Below are 18663 nucleotides of genomic sequence, written 5' to 3' on the forward strand. Positions count from 1 at the left end.
ATACAACGTGTAGCCTTTGACCTCTTTCCTTTAACACAGTGCATTTGAGATGAATCCACATTGTGTGTCTGTCATTCATTTTCATGACTGAATAGTATTATACGGGTGTACCAAGTTCGTTTATCCCTTTGCCAGTTGGAGGTCATTTGGGTTGTTTACAGTTTTATAAATAAAGCCACTATGAATATTTGTTTATAGGTTTTGGTGTGGCCATAGACTTTCTTTGGGCTAAATACTTAGGAGTGGGAATGCTAGGTGATAGACATCCGTGTCTGATTTTACAAGATACTGCTAAACTCTCTTCCACAGAGGCTGCAGCATTCTGTGTTCCCAGCAGCACCTGCAGGAAAGATAATTACTCCACACCCTCCCAGCACTTGGCATCACCAGCTGTTTTGTTTAAAAAAAATAGGTTAATTGTTCTTATAAATGTGTGACGGTGATGTATCTCGTTGCGGTTTTAAGAGTTTTGAGTTTTCCTGTTTTCTGGAAATGTCTTTAGGCAGATGCATGTCTCACAAATACTTTCTCCCAGGGTGGCTTTTTTTTTTTCATTCCTGAGGGCCATCAATTTTGATGAGGTTCAGTTTGTCAGTTTCTTCTTTTACATATTGAGCTTTTGATGTTAGAGCATCCACACTTTTGTTGTGCCAAAGGTCATAAGGATGTTCTCTTCCATTTTCTGGGAGACACTTTATGGTTTTGGTTTTACATTTAGATCTGTGATCCATGTTGTGTTCATTCTTGGGTATGATGCAAGATTTATTTTAGCACACGTATGCCCAGTTTTCCCAGTGCCATTTGCCAAAAATACCTTCTTTCCTCTGTTGAATTCTTGACCATATATGTGAGTGTCTATTTTTGTACTCTCGTTGGCTCCATTGATCTGGGTGTCTGTTCTCCTGACAATATTACATTGTCTTGATTTCTTTAGCATTACAGTGAGTCTGGAAATGTATATCAGCAGTTCTGGGTCCTCCAAATTTGTTCTCTTTTATCAAGATGTTTTGCTTTGTCCCTCGATTTTTCATTTATGGTTTAGAATCAGCTTCTTGATATGTATTTTAAAAACCCACCTGAGTTTTAAAGGAGGTTACATTGAATGAATGTATACATTATATTACATATACAATCATTGTATGTATGTATACATTCTATATGCATATTCATATGCCAGATGTCCTATAATGGCATAAGTTCTATAAATGGCAGAAAAATGAATGGCAATTAATATCTTTAGAATATTTATAATCCTCTTATTTTATGAAAATGTGAGGGATTTGCATGTATAAGAATAATAAACATTTCCTAATTCTCTGTGGGCACTTGATTTTCCAGAAGTTGCCGAAGTGATATTTGTCAGATTTAGTCTATATAAATAACGCAGTTCTTAAAAGAACATTTTCAAGATATATACTTAGTTTTGTAATGAGATCTCTGAAAAAATCTCAGAATGAGCCAAATATTTTCCATTGGCTCCATCTATGTTTCAAATGCTTCATTTTAATTTGGAATTTCAAATGGTATTTTTTAATAAAGTTGTAAGCTTTACATTGATTCTGCTTATAAGTAATTTTTCAAGTAGTGTTAATTCAGGGGAAATATCCCTGCCTTCCTAGGGAATATTGGCATACAGCATAATCAAGTGTCCTAATTTCATTGTATGAGGAGTTTGTTTGTTTAATTTATTATTTTTGTGTGAGAGAGAGAGTAGAGGAGAAGGGTAGGGGGAGAAAGAGATAGAATCTTAAAGCACTCTCCATGCTCAGCACAGAGGCTGGATCGGGGTTTGATCCCACAAGCCTGGGATAATGACCCAAGTTGAAATCAAGAGTCAGACGCTCAACTGACTGAGCCACTCAGGCACCCCGTGAGGAGTTCATTTTTAAAAGGTTCTACACGATCTCAAAAGAGAACTTATCTTTCAAATTCCTTTGGGTTCTCAATATTTCTCTTTGGCTCATTTTCGATTCAGGTTTCTGAATTGCTGGGGAATAGTACCCAGTACACTTGATGAGATTCCTTGAACTACTTTTAGAGATCTCTTCATACTTCATGCAATTTCAAGGGACCCAAATTGTGCTATAATGTCACATTTTGGCTCTCACCTTCTAATTCCTTGATGGTCTTTGTCAGACTATAAACAATCCATGCAGGGAGACTTAGCTAGCTCAGAAACACTCTCTGCTTCTTTTTAATATCTCTGGTGGACTGACATTTAGAAGCGTGATGGAAAGATTTCAAGAACAGGTTTCTCAAGAGAGAACTCCCTGTTCACAGACTGGGCCCTCTTTGTTCTTCCAGAACCCTCTAAAGCTCAGTTTCTGGAATTTCTCTTCCCTCTGTGCTGGCCAGTTTCCACTAGCTTTATCTCTTCCGCTGCTGGGAATAGGTTCCTACCATAGCTTCACCTTGAAATATCTCCCTAAAAACCTCACCCTTTCTCTAACTACACTCAGAATTCCTCTGTGGTCTGATAAAGGAACTGAATACCGAAAACTGGGGATTTTCCAGAAAATGCAGAATACAACTTGACAATAACTGTGTAGACAGGAAAATAACTAAAAGTCTTGATCGTCTAATCTATAGCCAAGAAACATTAGAGAATGTATCCGGTATGTGATTCAAAATGATTTTGGGAATTCGTATAAAAAGTAATTATTAGTAGTCCCCCTAATATCTTACTTTGCTTTAGTTAGCATAGCTTATAAAGATGACCTTATACAATCTTACTTATTTTTATTTGTCTCCTTCATTGGAATATAAGCTCCATGAAAATGGAGTGTTTTCTTCACTACTGAATTCAACAAGCCTACAGTTGTGTTTGGCACATAGTAGATACTAAATGGACATGTTTCATTAACCCAAGAATGATAGGGATAAATCATCTAACTAAAGCATTTCTTCCTTTGAATCTTATTTGAACCCAGAGATCTAACTCTTTACATTTCATCTAGGGAGTGAGCTGTGCCTTTCTACCCAAAACACTTAAGGCTGTTGAGCCCATGGTAAGAAATAACCGAACTTCGGCAGTGACAGAGTTTCTCTTCTCTGGATTCCCCCAGTTTGAAAATGGCAGCCTCCTCTTCTTCATTCCTTTGCTCATCATCTACATCTTCATTGTGATTGGAAATCTCATTGTATTTTTTGCAGTCAGGATGGACACCCGTCTCCACAACCCCATGTACAACTTCATCAGCAGCTTCTCCTTCCTGGAGATCTGGTACACGACAGCCACCATCCCCAAGATGCTCTCCAACCTCATCTGCGAGAAGAAGACCATCTCCATTACTGGCTGCCTCCTGCAGATGTACTTCTTCCATTCACTGGGAAATTCCGAGGGGCTTTTGTTGACCACCATGGCCATTGACAGGTACATTGCCATCTGCGACCCTCTCCGCTACCCGACAATTATGACCCCCCAGCTGTGTGCTCAGCTCTCTGCAGGCTCCTGCATCTTTGGCTTTCTTGTGTTGCTCCCAGAGATTGTTTGGATTTCCACACTGCCTTTCTGCGGGCCCAACCAAATCCATCAGATATTTTGTGACTTTGAACCTGTACTGCGCTTGGCTTGTACAGACACGTCCGTGATCCTGCTTGAGGATGTGATCCATGCTGCGGCCATCATCTTCTCTGTCCTGGTTATCGCTGTCTCTTATGTCAGAATCATCACTGTGACCCTGAGGATCCCGTCTGCCGAAGGCCGCCGGAAGGCCTTCTCTACCTGCGCGTCTCATCTTGGTGTCTTTTTGATGTTCTATGGCAGCGTGTCCCTCATGTACCTGCGCTTCTCCACCACTTTCCCACCAACTTTGGACACAGTCATTGCACTGATGTTTGCCGTTCTTGCTCCCTTTTTCAACCCTATCATCTATAGCTTGAGAAACAAGGACATGAAGATTGCGATTAAGAAGCTTCTCTGCCTTCAGAAGGTGTTTAATGCACCTGCAAGTTGATGTTACCCCATAGGCACCTCTCACTTTGGATGTTACTCTAAGATACTAAACCACAAAACGAGCATATAGCTCATTCGTTGTCACACTGATAGTTTCTACTTATTCCATTTCTTCCCATGTTTGTTCTATTTATACATGTCTAATGTATCACAGACTACCTGTTCAGACATGCGTAGGTGGATAGATAATAGGGAGGAAATATGACGTTTAAGCCATTAAAATATATGCTGTAAACATTAATTTTATTTCTATTACATAAGTATTATTCTTATTATTCCATAAGCATTAGTAACAACTGCAGATTATAAGATACAGTGGTTAAGAGCATAAGATCTATAGAAGAGAGGCTCATATTTTACTGGACTACATACAAGTTTTGTGACCTTAAACATGAAGTAGGTCTGAGAGGTGTTGGATACATCTGTTGCCTTGACTGTGGTGCTTATATGTGGTGTTTGCATATGTTCACACTCATCTATTGCACATGTTAAATATTTTCTTTGTATACAAAGTATACCTCAACAAAGTTGTTAAAAATAAAATAGACCATTTCATGCCACGGTAAACCATTAGAAAGGACATTTTTTCCCATTAACATTTTTTTCCAGATCTTCTCATGTGATTTTTTTCTTTAGTTTGCGTATAGTTGACCCATAATGCTAATTAGTCCCAGGTGTACAACATAGTGATTCAACACCTCTATACTGTACATCATGCTCCCCACGACTGTAGTCACCATCTGTCATCATGCAGTGCTATGTTCCCTATGCTGGACCTTTTATTCCAATGGCTTATTATTATTTTGGAATTTCAAGAAAAAATATTATAAGAAGTTAGACAAGGGAACTACGTCCCTATGTCACAAGAAGAAATGTTAGACAAAACTCAAGAGAGAAAGAAAGCACATCTTCCCATCCAAAATTTGACACATAATTCCAAAGGGGATTACATGATAAAAGCAACTAGATTTGAAGAAGAAGAAGAAGGGGCGCCTGGGTGGCTCAGTCGGTTGGGCGTCCGACTTCAGCTCAGGTCACGATCTCACGGTCCATGAGTTCGAGCCCTGCGTCGGGCTCTGGGCTGACGGCTCAGAGCCTGGAGCCTGCTTCGATTCTGTGTCTCCCTCTCTGTCTGTCCCTCCCCTGTTCATGCTCTGTCTCTCTCTGTCTCAAAAATAAATAAACGTTAAAAAAAAATTAAATAAAAAAAACAAGAAGAAGGAGGAAGAGGAGGAGAAGGGGAAGGAGGAGAAGGAGAAGGAAGAGAAGGAGAAGGAGAGGAGGAGGAGGAAAAGGAAAATAACAACAACAACTCTGAGTTTTCAACAGAGCAGTGGATTGAGCACTTGGAATACAGAATAATCCTGTGAAAAGTGGTGAGACACTGACTGTCACTAGAGAGGTCAGCAGGACCCACGTGGATTGTTTAGGGGAAGAGAGATTCACATGCATTTGTGGCATGAGAAAAAAAAAATAACATTGTCCCCTCACTTCACTATTGGCACAAAATCCCAATGACATGTCTGTTGTGAAATGGTCTTATTTTCTATTAACTATTTTTCAAGTTTTTCTTTCAAGTATGTTTCCTTCAAGACTTTCCACACATGTGTGTTCATGTAAGAAGAGGAGGACCAACACAAAGTGCTCTTTGCAGGGCACAGGGTAGACTTACGAACACCTGGGGCGATAACCACAGTGGTGGGGAAAGTAGTTTGCCATGTCCAGAGATAGGAGTTCAATCAGGAAAAAATACTTCATGACGACTTTGATCCCGAAATCTAATGAGACAAGTGTACAATGGGGACCTTTCTGCTAGTTACCCCGTGAGGGAAAGTGATGTTCTGTGCTGGGGGGCAGGGAGGGAATCCCCAATGGAGCCCGCTTACCCTTCTTGCTATTCCCTGGGATGCCTGTGAAAATAACTGTAAGATGCCTTTTGGAGGGGCCGGAGGAGTGTCAAGCGTGCAGAGATCCACACAGACAGGGGAGCCCCTGCAGTCTTGGGTAGAAGTGAGTGCAGGAGGCTAAGGCTTGAGAAAGAATTCACTCACCATGCACAAGAAAGTCATAGGGGTTCCTGGGTGGATCAGTGGGTTAGTGTCTAACTCTTGATTTCCTCTCAGATCATGATCTCATGGTTCGTGTGTCCAAGCCCCGTATCGGGCTCTTTGTTAACAGAGCGGAGCCTTCTTGGGATTCTCTCTCCCTCTCTCTCTCTCTAAATAAATAAATAAACAAACATTAAAAAAAAAAAGCCTGAGGATTCAGAAACTTCAAATGTTGGTAGTGCATAAAGGCAAGTATAGCGGGAAACTTACTGGGCACTGGCATAAATAAAACAGGTTACTCCATTATGATGCCATCCTTTGAGAGGCCAGTTTTTCCAGACTTGCTTAGGACTCTCATTAAAAGTGAATTGTCGGGGAAAAAAAAAGTTAGAGGGGGAGGGAGCCAAACCATAAGAGAGTCTTAAAGACTGAGAACAAACTGAGGTTGATGGGGGGTGGGAGGGAGGGGAGGGTGGGTGATGGGCATTGAGGAGGGCACCTGTTGGGATGAGCACTGGGTGTTGTATGGAAACCAATTTGACAATAAACTTCATATATATATATATATATATATATATATATATACACATACATATATATATACATATACACATATATACATGTGTGTGTGAATTGTCATACTTCCCTTTCCAAACAGTCTCCAATTTTCTTTTCTCACTTGTCCATGGCTGTCTTGTGGGTTTAATTCTAATTGCATCAAGAGTATGGCTTCCAAGTTAATTTATTTGACACCAACCATTTTTTTTTTACAGGCCAATCCTGTTCTAGGTTACTTCCCTGAAGGAAGAGCCCAGTCTAAAGAAGGAAAAACAGGGGCACCTGAGTGGCTCAGTTGGTTAAGAGTCCAACCCTTGGTTTGGGCTCAGGTCATGATCTCAAGGTCATGAGATTGAGCCCTGAGTTGGGCTCGGCGTTGACAGTGTGAACCCTGTTCAGGATTCTCTTTCTCTCTCTCTCTGTCTCTCTGTCTCTCTCTCTGACTCCCTCCCCACTCACTCTTGCTCTCTCTCTCCCAAAATAAACGAATAAACATTTAAAAAAATAAGGAAGGAAAAGCTAGTAGTGGATGATGAAACATGATAAATATAATCCAGAAACCCCAGTGTAACAGTGCCCAATATTCTGGACTGTTGACTATCTTCCTGACGCTGCTCTAAGCCCTGAAAGTGTGTTTACACATACGGGCAGGGGCAGTGGGTTTGAGCGCTTCCTTAGAGATACAGTGCACGGATTTACATTCTGACTTCAGGCGAGAATCCCTCGGAAAAGGGTTTCACCTGTCTGTGTCTAAGTGTTCTCCTCTGTAAAATGAGGATGATCTTGCCTCCCTAGAGCATCTGGAGCATTAGGGAAAAAAATACAGCCTGTGCTTGGGGTGGTGCTTGCCACAGTGACTGACTCCATACCCAGCCCACTATGCAATGCGGTTCTTGCTATTGTAAAGTGTTTGGCCATTCTCAAAGCCTTCCATGCTAGTATTAATATTTTCTCCCGTCCGCCTTTGGCTCGGGTCATGATCTCAGTCACGGTTTCATGGGTCTGAGCCCCCCATCGGGCTCTTCCCTGACAGCGCGGAGCCTGCTTGAGATTCTCCCTTTCTCTCTGCCCCGCCCCTGCTCCCACTCTCTCCGTCTTTCTCAAAAATAAATAATAAAGAAAACACTTAAAAACATTTGGGAACCGCTATTTCTGTGATCGTGCCTCTGAAGGAGCGGGGAGAAAAAGTCAAATACTAGTCAATGTGCACAAGAGTGTGAAATTCGGAAAGAATAAAACTTGCAAGTTATTTCCTGTTATTCATCCAAGTTACTTAGCTGTTCACCACCCGTTCTTCTCTGCCTCCTTGTGAGCTGGTGTGTGCCCTCTCCTTCATTCGCAGGGAGCTCTGCTGTGCATATGGAGAGGGGAAACCTGTCAGCCGTGACTGAATTCATCTTCACTGGCTTCCCGCAGCTCCAAGATGGCGGCCTCCTGTACTTCTTCCCCCTACTTTTCGTCTACACCTTTATTGTCATCGGGAACCTGATGGTCTTCTTTGCTGTCCAGCTAGACACCCATCCTCACAACCCCATGTACAATTTCATCAGCAGCTTCCCCTTCCTGGGGATCCGGTACATGACAGCCACCATCCCCAAGATGCTCTCCAACCTCATCTGCGAGAAGAAGACCATCTCCATTACTGGCTGCCTCCTGCAGATGTACTTCTTCCATTCACTGGGAAATCCCGAGGGGATGCTGTCGACCACCATGGCCATCGACAGGTCCGTGGCCATCTGCGACCCTCTCCGCTGCCAGATGATCATGACCCCCCGGCCGTGTGCTCGGTTCTCTGCAGGCTCCTGCATCTTGGGTCTCCTCATCCTGCTTCCTGAGACTGTGATGATTTCCACACCGCTTCTCTGTGGGCCCGACCAAATCTGTCAAATCTTCTGTGACTTGGTCCTCGTGCTGAGCCTGGCCTGTACAGACACGTCCACGACTCTGGTTGGAGATGCGACCCATGCTGTGGCCATCACCGCTACCGTCCTAATCATTGCCCTGTTCTCTATCAGGATGGTCACTGTGGTCCTGAGGATCCCCTCTGCTGAGGCTCGGCAAAAGGCCCTTTCTACCTGTGCAGGCCATCTCGCTGTGTCCCTGATTTTCTTCGGCCATGTGTCCCTCGCGTACTCACGATTCAATGCCACCTACCTCCCAGTCCTGGACACCACAACTGCACTGATGTTTACTATCCTTGCCCCCTTCTTCAATCCCGTCATCTATAGTCTGAGAAACAAGGACATGAAGAACGCGATTAGAACACTGTTCACCTTCGGAAAATGTTCGACACGTTTGGAGGTTAATTCTGAGCCACAAATCTCCTCCCCCCGTCTTACTGTTTTCTGTAACAGATTAAAAAAAAAAAAATGAAACCACTCTATACATAGTTCTTTATCACACTGAACTTTCTGTCTGTTCTCCTCATTATTTTCCCTGATATCTAGGAAAACACATTTATACTCTAGGTCATAGCTATTAACAATGATGTACATACGGTCAAGAACCTTATTATGGGGATGATTTGCTTGCTTTCTTCTGAATGGTTGTAATTAAAGGAAAGCTCGCTCATCACTCCAGAAGCTGGCCGTGTGCTTCAGGCAATAGATCTCGGGAAAGTTCTCTATTTCATTATGGATCATGGATTACCTGATTAGGTTTGTTGGGAGTAGATATCTTTTTTTTTTTTAAGTTTTTGAAATTAATTTATGTATTTTGAGAGAGAAAGAGAGCACAAGCAGGGGGGAGGCACAGAGAGAGAGAGAGACTGTATCCCAAGCACTCCCTGCACTGTTAGCACGGAGCTTGATATGGAGCTCAAACTCACGAATGGCGAGATCATGACCTGAGCCAAAACCAAGAGTCAGATGCTTAACTGAGTGAACCATCCGGGAGCGCCGGGAAGCAGATATCTTAAAATAATGATAATAATAATAATAATACTTAAGGAAGTCAAGTATACTTTCCTTTTTAGTTGTGTAATTAGTTCTTCATTAGAATAATAAGCGTATACATTTAGTAAGACTAAATGATTCCTGTTGCCAGACATGTTCATAAGAAACCTACCGTGTAGGATACTGTTGACACATATACACTTCAGTACACACAGATACACAGAGAGAGGAACGTTAGTTATTGCTGGTCTTCCCGGGGCTAAGAATCTTCATTTTCTTCAACACAAAAGTCTACTTTGCATCTATGGAATGGCCGCTTCAAATAACATGATTCCTTTGACTTTCTAACCGAACAGCTCTAAAGAAACTTTCCTCTCCTTGCCATATCCAGTGCTGTTGCCTGAAGTTTCTATCATAATTCATGCACAGCTCTTATAATTATCTTCATAAAACACATGTACAAAAGTTTTGGTATAAAAATAGCAATTTTATCCTGTGTACTGAAATTTCCTTCCCCGACAGTCCAATAAAACAGCCCAAACCACGTGGATATTAATTTCTTTAGAGACCCAAAAGACGCACAAAACATGAAACAACCCCACCTAGCTTACATCACAAGCATCCTTCCAGAGGGGGGGAAAGAAAAAAACCTCTGTAAGTCCTGAAAAACAAAGAAAGGTGAAGTCAATAGACAAAATGTAAATAATCTCTTAAAGTCATAGTATATACGACACAAAATTTAAGGGAATTCAGTACAGGCAAGAGAAGGCCCTATCTGGGAAATATTTTGCAGGAATCTTTTTTGATAAAAGTGTTGGAAATTCCAGGGGCGCCTGGGTGGCTCAGTTGGCTAAGCATCCAGCTTCAGCTCAGGTCACGATCTCGTGGTTTGTGAGTTCAAGCCCCGCGTCAGGCTCTGTGCTGACAGCTCAGGAACCTGGAGCCTGCTTCGGAATCTGTGTCTCCCTCTCTCTCTGCCCCTCCCCTGCTCACGTTCTGTCTCTCTCTGTCTCTCAAAAAATAAACATTACAAAAATTTTTTTCAAGTGTTGAAAATTCCAAACAGAAGTTGGATTTTGATAGATATGCATTGGGATGGGGGCTCATGAATGAGTATCTGGCATATTTCTGTTTATCAAGTGGGGACTTTACCTCTTCAACTCCTGGGTTTCCTTTGGTGGATGGCACATGAAGTGAAGTTGGGACATCTTTGCCTCAAAAGTCTGAGTTTAGGATTCCACAACCAACAGAGAAGAGGCACATTAGTGGCTGTGTGTCATCCACTTGGTTCGAATCCCATCAAGGAAACCATTTAAATTAAAGGGCTGCTGACAAAAGCAGCTGGAAATGGAGAGGAGGCCTGGGATGCAGTCACATACAAACTTCAGTCCTACTCGGCCTCCGAAGCCAAACCCCGTGATTTTGAACTTGGGCCACGCTAATCGTAAATAACGAACACAAACAAAAGCAGATAAGGAAACAAGAAATTATCCAACAACACCTGTTCTCGACTTAGGATTGCACTTCACGGCTTCACCATAGCCTTGCCAGAAAATTTGCATTCCTGTTCTGTGGGCAGCCAGAATTCAAACGGTCAGATTCACATTCCTGAGTTTGCAGGAACAGGCATTGGAAAGACAAATGCACCACGAGGGCAGGAGGATCCACAGAAGTGGAGGATGTGTGACGCATCCCAGCGGCACTCCCACATACAAAAGCTTGCTATTGTCAATTAAGTATCGGATAACTTTCCATCCTGAAGGAAAATAAACATAAAGGTTTAAAAATGCCTCTGCCAATCTAAAAGTGAACTTATTCCTCCAAGTGTCACAAAGGGCTTCATATACCCAACTGTTTATATTTTTCATGTGGTACATTTGAAAAAGAGCAGGGAGAAGAATTTTATTTTATTTATTTATTTATTTATTTATTTATTTATTCAGAAAGCAACAAATCAGAGAATCAGAGAATAAAGAGACTGTGCAAGTGTGTTTCTCCACGTTGCTACCATTGGTGCCCGTTTGCCAACTGGACATTCACTTGGGTTGCAGTGGGGCAACTCTTGACAATTCAAGCCCACGGTGAAGTCTGGTCTGTTAGGTTAAAAAGGGGGCACTATGGTCATTCAACTATTTCCATTTCCAGATTTCCTAACACCTGGATAAGGGCAAATACAGACAAATTAAACATTTCTTTTCTCTTTATTTAAAAGTTTTATTTATTTATTCTGAGAGAGAGAGAGAGACAGAGAGAGAGAGATGGAGAGCATAAGAGGAGATAGGGAGAGAGAGAGAGAATCCCAAGCAGGCTCTGTGCTATCAGCACAGAGACCAACGCGGGGCTCAAACTCACAAACTGTGAGATCATGACCTGAGCTGAAACCGAGAGTAAGACTCTTAACCAACTGAGCCACCCAGGCATCCCAACATTTCTTTTTCTTAAAGTGAGTCACTTTCCGTTCTTGTTAATTTATGCATTTTCTCATAGAAATAATTTTATTTCTAGAAACAGATGAACCACAGATTATATCTGTAAAGCAAACTTGCCAAATGTTGCTGATACTAAAAATCAGGTTAGTTTTCATGGGCGGGGGGGGGGGGGGCAGGGGGGATAGACAATCTAGATAAAATTGCATATTCAAGGGAGCATATAAATATTTCTTAGTGATAAGGTTTTGGTATTACACTCGAGAGAAACATGAAGGGAAAAAAATCTTCCCTGATAATTTTCAGTGGTTAAAAATAAACATATCTTACACAGTCGTCGTTAATATGAATTTATTTTTATAAAGTATTCTAAGTCACCAAATTCCATGGTTAGAGATGAGAAGTCCTTCTTCCTAACATTGTGTATTCTTGAGCCAGGCTCCGTAACCACATACACACGAAAGACGTGACCCCATTGCTTTGCTACCATATCAGGAAACTTCTAAGATATTTTCCGTAAGAATGGTGAATAGAAAACGAATTAATATATGTGTCGTTGCATTTGGCGATGTTTGCAACACACTGTGAACAAAGTGGTATACAAGACCAATCTTTCATATATTTGTGGGGAAAAATAGAAAATTTAAGGAATTCATCAGACTCCATAGGAATAATTTGAAGGAGAGCCCCGTATATGTTGCTGGAAGGAAAAAGGTGGGGGGGTTTCCATCGTCTTCTTTAGTACTGGCTCACTTTTCCAAACGACATGTTTTCCCAGAAATTGTTTTCTTTTTTCTTCACTACTTTATCCATGATACTTAACATGCCAGTAAATCACCTTCAATGCTGTTCCTTTTTTAATTTTTTAAAAATGTTTTTATTTATTTTTGAGAGGGAGAGAGATGGAGCATGAGCAGGGAGGAGCAGAGAGAGAGGAAGACACAGAATCCAAAGCAGGCTCCAGGCTCTGAGCTGTCAGCACAGAGCCCGATGTGGGGCTTGAACTCGTGACCCACAAGATCATGACGTGAGCCAAATTTGGATGCTTAACTGACTGAGCCACCGAGGCACTCTAACACTGTTCTATTTCTTGTGTGTTTTTGTGAGAGTAGAGTCCTATCAAAGCTGTTCTTTGTATGAAACCCTCTCAATTCCATACCGAGATGGGAACTGACTGGTTAAATCGTAACCAGTAACAAGAAAATGGTGGTAACAATGGTCACCAGGATCTGTGAGTCTTCCTTGGGACACTGATTCTCCTCCGACCTGAAGATTTAATGAGAAGACAGGGCAGGGATGTCTGATAATTGACCCCATGAGGGGATAGATTGCTTTCTACTTATTACCGAGGGATAAAACCTCAGTGGAGTTCATTTTCCCTTTGGTGTCTTTTGTAGGATGGCTATAACACTTCCAGAGACAGTGAAAGAACATTCGGCAATGCAGAGACCCAGGGAAAAGGAAGAGCCCTCTGGTATTTTGCAGAGGTGAGTTTAGGGTCACTGAGAGCTGGGGAGAAATTATCCATTTTCTTTGCTAAGGATGAAACACATTCTAAAGACTCAGTGAAGATCTGGGGAGGCTTGAATTTGGGCATTGGACTAGGGCTTCTGAGGAAGTTCCATCTTTGGAATTCTGGGCTCTGCATATTTTCAATCAGAAATTATATCCAGTTATTCAGACCATGTGATGGTCCAAGACATGAATGCTCATCCTCTCTTCTCTACCTGCCTTGCTTCTGGATTTTTCTGGCTTTAATGATGTTTGCAAGTCAGATCCAAACCTAGTCATTACAAAAGAAGCTACTTTCAAGTGCTTAATATATACTAGGGGTCGTGAAAGACAAAGGCTCATCCTGCCCAAATGGAAGCTCACAGTCTAGTGAAGTTAAACAGAGAACAAGAATTGCAGTGAAACTTAATCAAGTTAATGGTAGAGGCCCTGCTGAAGACACAGAGATGAGAATAAGGCGTATGTGTACGTGTGTGTGTGTGTGTGTGTGTGTGTGTGTGTGTGAATGTGGGGAAGGACATGAGCGCACTTCTGACAGGAGGCAGAGGCTGAGCTGAAACCCAAAGGGAGCCAGAAGCATCCTGGTGAAGAAAAGCGAGTCTGAATGCCTTCCCAAAAGAGTGTTGGCCTTCACAAGGCAATGATCTCGGGGAATTGGAGGTAGACCCTGAAATCTGCCATCGTGCAGGAGGAGGGAGCGGCGGGTGGGGATATGCTGGGTGTGCGGATCTGAAGTCTGGAAACACACCTGTGCTGGAGACAGAGGCTTGATGCCTATGTATTGTTCATCCACAGACAGTGAGGAAAGACAGGACTTCAGGGGCCACAGCAGAAACATGCCATACACAGCCATGTACCGAGTGGGTAAAGAAGATGGGTCCATAACACATAGAAGGAAATAATGATATAGCGAACACATGAGAAGAAGCCTCCATATAGGAACAGGGCGAACCTGGAGTGGGGTTGCATGAGAGCCAAGGGAGAAAAATCTTCAAGTAGCGGTAATCAGGAGTTTCTGGCGCAAAAGGGTAGTCATAATATAACTGAAACATTTATGTTGCTTTGTGGTTATCATGTCACTGACACATAGGACAAAATGTCTTCTGTAAGTGGCAGTAAAGAAAGAATTCACACAGCAAATGGTGGAGGAGTGAACAAGATCTGAATGAGATACTGTTAATATTACTGTTTCAGAAAGCCGATCTCGGAAAGAAATGAGAACAGATATTGATCATGAATGTCAGGGGCGTTGATACATTAACTCATGTAATACAACTCCGATTGGACAAATAGGTTTTCACCTACAGAAGAAGATGCTGAATCTCAGAGAGATTGTGGGACTTGCCCATTATCGCCCAACTAATAGGCAGCAGGATGAGAATTCAGGCTCAGTATGTTCGATATGTTCGATTTGAACCCTGGCTGTACTAATCATTAGCTATACTGTCTCCCAAATAAAGATTCCAGATACAGGCAAGCCACTGGTCATTTTGAACTGAGGAAGTGTCAAAACACACGCAAAAAAAACGCCACGTAACCAAAATACTGTTTATGTTTACACTGCGTCGATTTCCTTCTCTGTTACTTGGGTATAACCTCTCCCTTATTCACAGGAAGCTCTTCTGGGGATAATGGAGAGTGAAAATCTATCAGCCGTGACTGAATTCATCTTCACTGGCTTCCCACAGCTCCAAGATGGCGGCCTCCTGTACTTCTTCCCCCTACTTTTCGTCTACACCTTTATTGTCGTCGGGAACCTGATGGTCTTCTTTGCTGTCCGGCTGGACACGCGTCTCCACAACCCCATGTACAATTTCATCAGTATCTTCTCATTTCTGGAGATCTGGTACACCACGGCCACCATCCCCAAGATGCTCTCCAATCTGATCAGCAGCCAAAAGACCATCTCCTTTACTGGCTGCCTCTTGCAGATGTACTTCTTCCATTCACTCGGAAACACTGAAGGAGCCTTGCTGACCATCATGGCCATCGACAGGTACGTTGCCATCTGCAACCCTCTTCACTACCTGACCATCATGACCCCCCGACTATGCGCTCAGCTTTCTGCAGGCTCTTGTGTCTTTGGTTTCCTCATCCTTCTACCTGAGGTTGTGTGGATTTCTACCCTACCTTTCTGTGGCCCCAACCAAATCCATCAGATCTTCTGTGATTTCGGTCCATTATTAAATTTAGCCTGTACGGATGCCTCTGTGATCCTAGTGCAAGACGTGATTCATGCTTCGGCCATTCTGATAACGAGTCTGATTATTTCCCTTTCGTACATCAGAATTGTGGTTGTTATCCTGGGCATCCCCTCAGCGGAGGGTCGTAAAAAGGCCTTCTCCACCTGCGTCGCCCACATTGCCGTCTTCCTGATGTTTTTTGGCAGCGTGGCCCTCATGTACCTCAGATTCTCTGCCATGTATACGCCGTTCTGGGACACAGCCATTGCTCTAACATTCTCTGTCCTTTCTCCCCTTTTCAATCCCATGATATACAGCCTGAGAAATAATGATATGAAAGATGCTATTAAGAAGCTCCTTTGCCCTCAAAAGGTGTTTCATGTACGTGGTAGGTAACTTAGGAAGCAGTCTTCTATATGGATGGAACTTCTTCGCAAAATACCGACCCCACAGACACGAGAACTGAAAAGAATTATGCAATTAGCCCAAATTTCTTCTCCATGAGTTGGTGAGAAGACTGACAGAGAAAGTCCTATGAGGACTTACAGAGACGGCAAAAACACCATTTTCTTTTCTGTATCTCTCATTTTGTGCATTTGATTTTAATTTGCTCTTTTACTTCAAGGCGGTTAATTGTATAAATATTAATAATACTCATAGGTATTACCTTTCTTTGGTATCGAATATCTTTACAAAGCTCCCAGTGACCTGATGGAGCCCATGGAGCCCACTCCCCATGACACTGAGGTGACGGGTCCAAGTTCTTTCTGGAAGCTACTGGACATTAAGCAGAAGCAAGAGCTTCTGGCACCCAGACCATAGACTGGATCCCCCATCTTTGCTTCCTTTCCAGTCAGCCTTGCTGGTATTTTTAAGATCTACATACTGGGGTGCTCTTCCTGTGACGCTGTCGTGAACAGGGGCATCACGGATGATGTGCAGTTATGTTAACCCCATAACTGTGAAAAGCAACTGAGTAGATCAGATCCCTCCCCATGGGAACTTAGTATCTCACGTAGGATCAGTGTGAGAAAATGTTGACATAATAAATGCATATGTTTACATCTATAGGCAATGAAATTTATTGATGATTTACTCCACCCCTCTAAGATATTGTCTCTTTTCAGATATCAGTGCTAACATATATATTTCGTGTAGCAGTTTTCCTCTAATACCTATGTGACTTGGTAATAAAAAATGTTTAATTCAAAATTATATACTAAAACTTATTCATGTTTCTACAAAGTACTTAGGGCCATCAGTTTAATTATGGCAAAAATTGGATTGGATATGCAAATTATTTCTCTCTTTTGAACCTTTATATTGTTTCCTGGCTATCACCATTCTTTTTTTTTTAATATTTATTTTATTTTTTAAGAGAGAGAGAGAGAGAGACAGGATGTGAGCAGGGGAGGGGCAGAGAGAGAGAGGGAGACACAGAATCCAAAGCAGGCTCCAGGCTCCCAGCTGTCAGCACAGAGCCTGACGCGGGGCTCGAACCCACGCACCCTGAGATCATGACCTGAGCCAAAGTCGGACGCTCAACCGACTGAGCCACCCAGGTGCCCCTGGCTATCACCATTCTTATAAATATGACAATTATCTTTTTTTTTTTTTTTTGCATAGAGTTCTTTCCATTTTCAAAAACTTCTGTCTCAAGATAAATTTCAAGAAGTTGACTCACTAAAGTAACATGCACTGACATGTTTATAGCTGTTGGTAAAAATATTGTTTTTGCAAATGGTTGCACTAGTGCATCGGTGGGGCACTTTCGGTACAACTTTGATTACATGGATTAAGTAAGAAGTCGAGCTGCTCTGCGAAGCTGCCAATTCTATCACGGACAAGGCGAAATTGTAGCACGACTGTCATAAAGGGTAGTGATAAGTTGCAGTGATAAACTGAGTTATCGGTCTCGATTCTTCACATCCCTATAACAGAATTACAAGTTCACAAATCTTCAGGGTGGGTGGGGTATATTTTTCTGCCCCATAACTTTGGATTGGCTTTTTTCTTTTTCTTTTCTTTCTTTCTTTTTTTTTTTTTTTGACTATTGGGATGTCAGTGGACATTACAGGGGTTGAATCGATGCCTTTGTGGTTGGGTTAGCTCTGGTAGCTGCTTTTCTGGCAGGATTGAACTCATGAGGCTGTGTGCCTGGGAGCCCCTGGTTCAGAGAATTAGAGACATGGGGGGCTGATCTGCCCAAAGCCTGGTGCCTGGAGTCCAGAACCAGAACCCAAAGCCAGGAGTCCAGCCTAAGTCACCTTCTTGCAGCTGACGAGCAGACTCATCAGTAGGAGGCTAAATGATTATTGTTTTAATATCCATGTGTGAAACACTTCATAAGTTACTGCGTTCTGCTGTGCGTGGGCTTTGTCTGGCACCGTACCAGCCCGGAATTGTCGAAATTTAATAACTAGTCCTTACTATCTGAATCTTAAGATTGTCTTTTGGGTTGTAAGTATTTTAGAATCGTATTGTTAATTATTTCTTAATAATTCTATAATTTTCAGAAACATTATCTGCATCATATGTGTAATTATTTAACCATGCCACCTGGCTGTGTGTGTGCATATGTGTGTGTGTGTGTGTGTGTGCATGTGTGGGAAAGATATTTTACACATTAAATGGATTTTTGTGGGGGACGCCTGGGTGGCTCAGTCGGTTAAGCGCCAGACTTCAGCTCAGGTCATGATCTCATGGTGCGTGGGTTCAAGCCCCACATCAGACTCCGTGCTGACAGCTCAGAGCCTGGAGCCTGCTTCGGATTCTGTCTCTCTCTCTCTCTCTCTCTGTCCCTCCCCTGCTTGCGCTCTGTCTCTCTCTTTCTCTCTCAAAAATAAATAAACATTAAAAAAATTAATAGATTTTTTTTATCATTTAGAAACAGAGAAGGTGCTGGAGACCTGCAGTGGGGGGTTGGGGGTGGGATATGCAGGTGGGCCATTCTTTGGAAAGACCATTCTTTCTTCTCTACCATTTTCCTCACCGTTTTTGTGGTTTTTAGTCCTCTTGCACTTGATCAGTATTTGGAAATAATGTTATAGCATTAAAGATTTTTTAAGGTGGAATAATAGTTAACTA

General features: G+C 42.3%; 3 protein-coding genes across 3 annotated transcripts; all 3 read left to right on the forward strand.

The window, feature by feature from the left end:
• Window positions 1–3005: 3005 nt before the first annotated feature.
• Window positions 3006–3956, forward strand: LOC131495582 (olfactory receptor 6K3-like). Its single transcript, XM_058700576.1, has one exon. It carries the CDS (start codon window positions 3006–3008, stop codon window positions 3954–3956), a length of 951 nt encoding a protein of 316 aa, XP_058556559.1.
• A 3919-nt stretch (window positions 3957–7875) lies between these two features.
• LOC131495583 (olfactory receptor 6K3-like) lies at window positions 7876–11620 on the forward strand. Its single transcript, XM_058700577.1, has 2 exons — window positions 7876–8854; window positions 11601–11620. Exons 1-2 carry the CDS (start codon window positions 7921–7923, stop codon window positions 11618–11620), a joined length of 954 nt encoding a protein of 317 aa, XP_058556560.1. The 5' UTR covers window positions 7876–7920.
• Window positions 11621–15024: 3404 nt separating this feature from the next.
• On the forward strand, window positions 15025–15972 carry LOC131495626 (olfactory receptor 6K3-like). Its single transcript, XM_058700639.1, has one exon. The coding sequence runs from the start codon at window positions 15025–15027 to the stop codon at window positions 15970–15972; it is 948 nt and encodes a 315-aa protein (XP_058556622.1).
• The last annotated feature ends 2691 nt before the right edge of the window (window positions 15973–18663 follow it).

This window comes from Neofelis nebulosa, chromosome 15, assembly GCF_028018385.1.
Source record: "Neofelis nebulosa isolate mNeoNeb1 chromosome 15, mNeoNeb1.pri, whole genome shotgun sequence".
In the NCBI taxonomy this organism is placed as follows: Eukaryota; Metazoa; Chordata; class Mammalia; order Carnivora; family Felidae; genus Neofelis; species Neofelis nebulosa.

Excerpts from the sequence above, each read along its gene's own strand:
- LOC131495582 (XM_058700576.1), top strand. The coding sequence starts at position 3,006 with ATGGTAAGAAATAACCGAACTTCGGCAGTGACAGAGTTTCTCTTCTCT.
- LOC131495583 (XM_058700577.1), top strand. The coding sequence starts at position 7,921 with ATGGAGAGGGGAAACCTGTCAGCCGTGACTGAATTCATCTTCACTGGC. Across the intron at positions 8,855-11,600 it reads CTTCGGAAAATGTTCGACAC|ATTTCCTAACACCTGGATAA; the intron begins GTTTGGAGGTTA and ends TTCCATTTCCAG.
- LOC131495626 (XM_058700639.1), top strand. The coding sequence starts at position 15,025 with ATGGAGAGTGAAAATCTATCAGCCGTGACTGAATTCATCTTCACTGGC.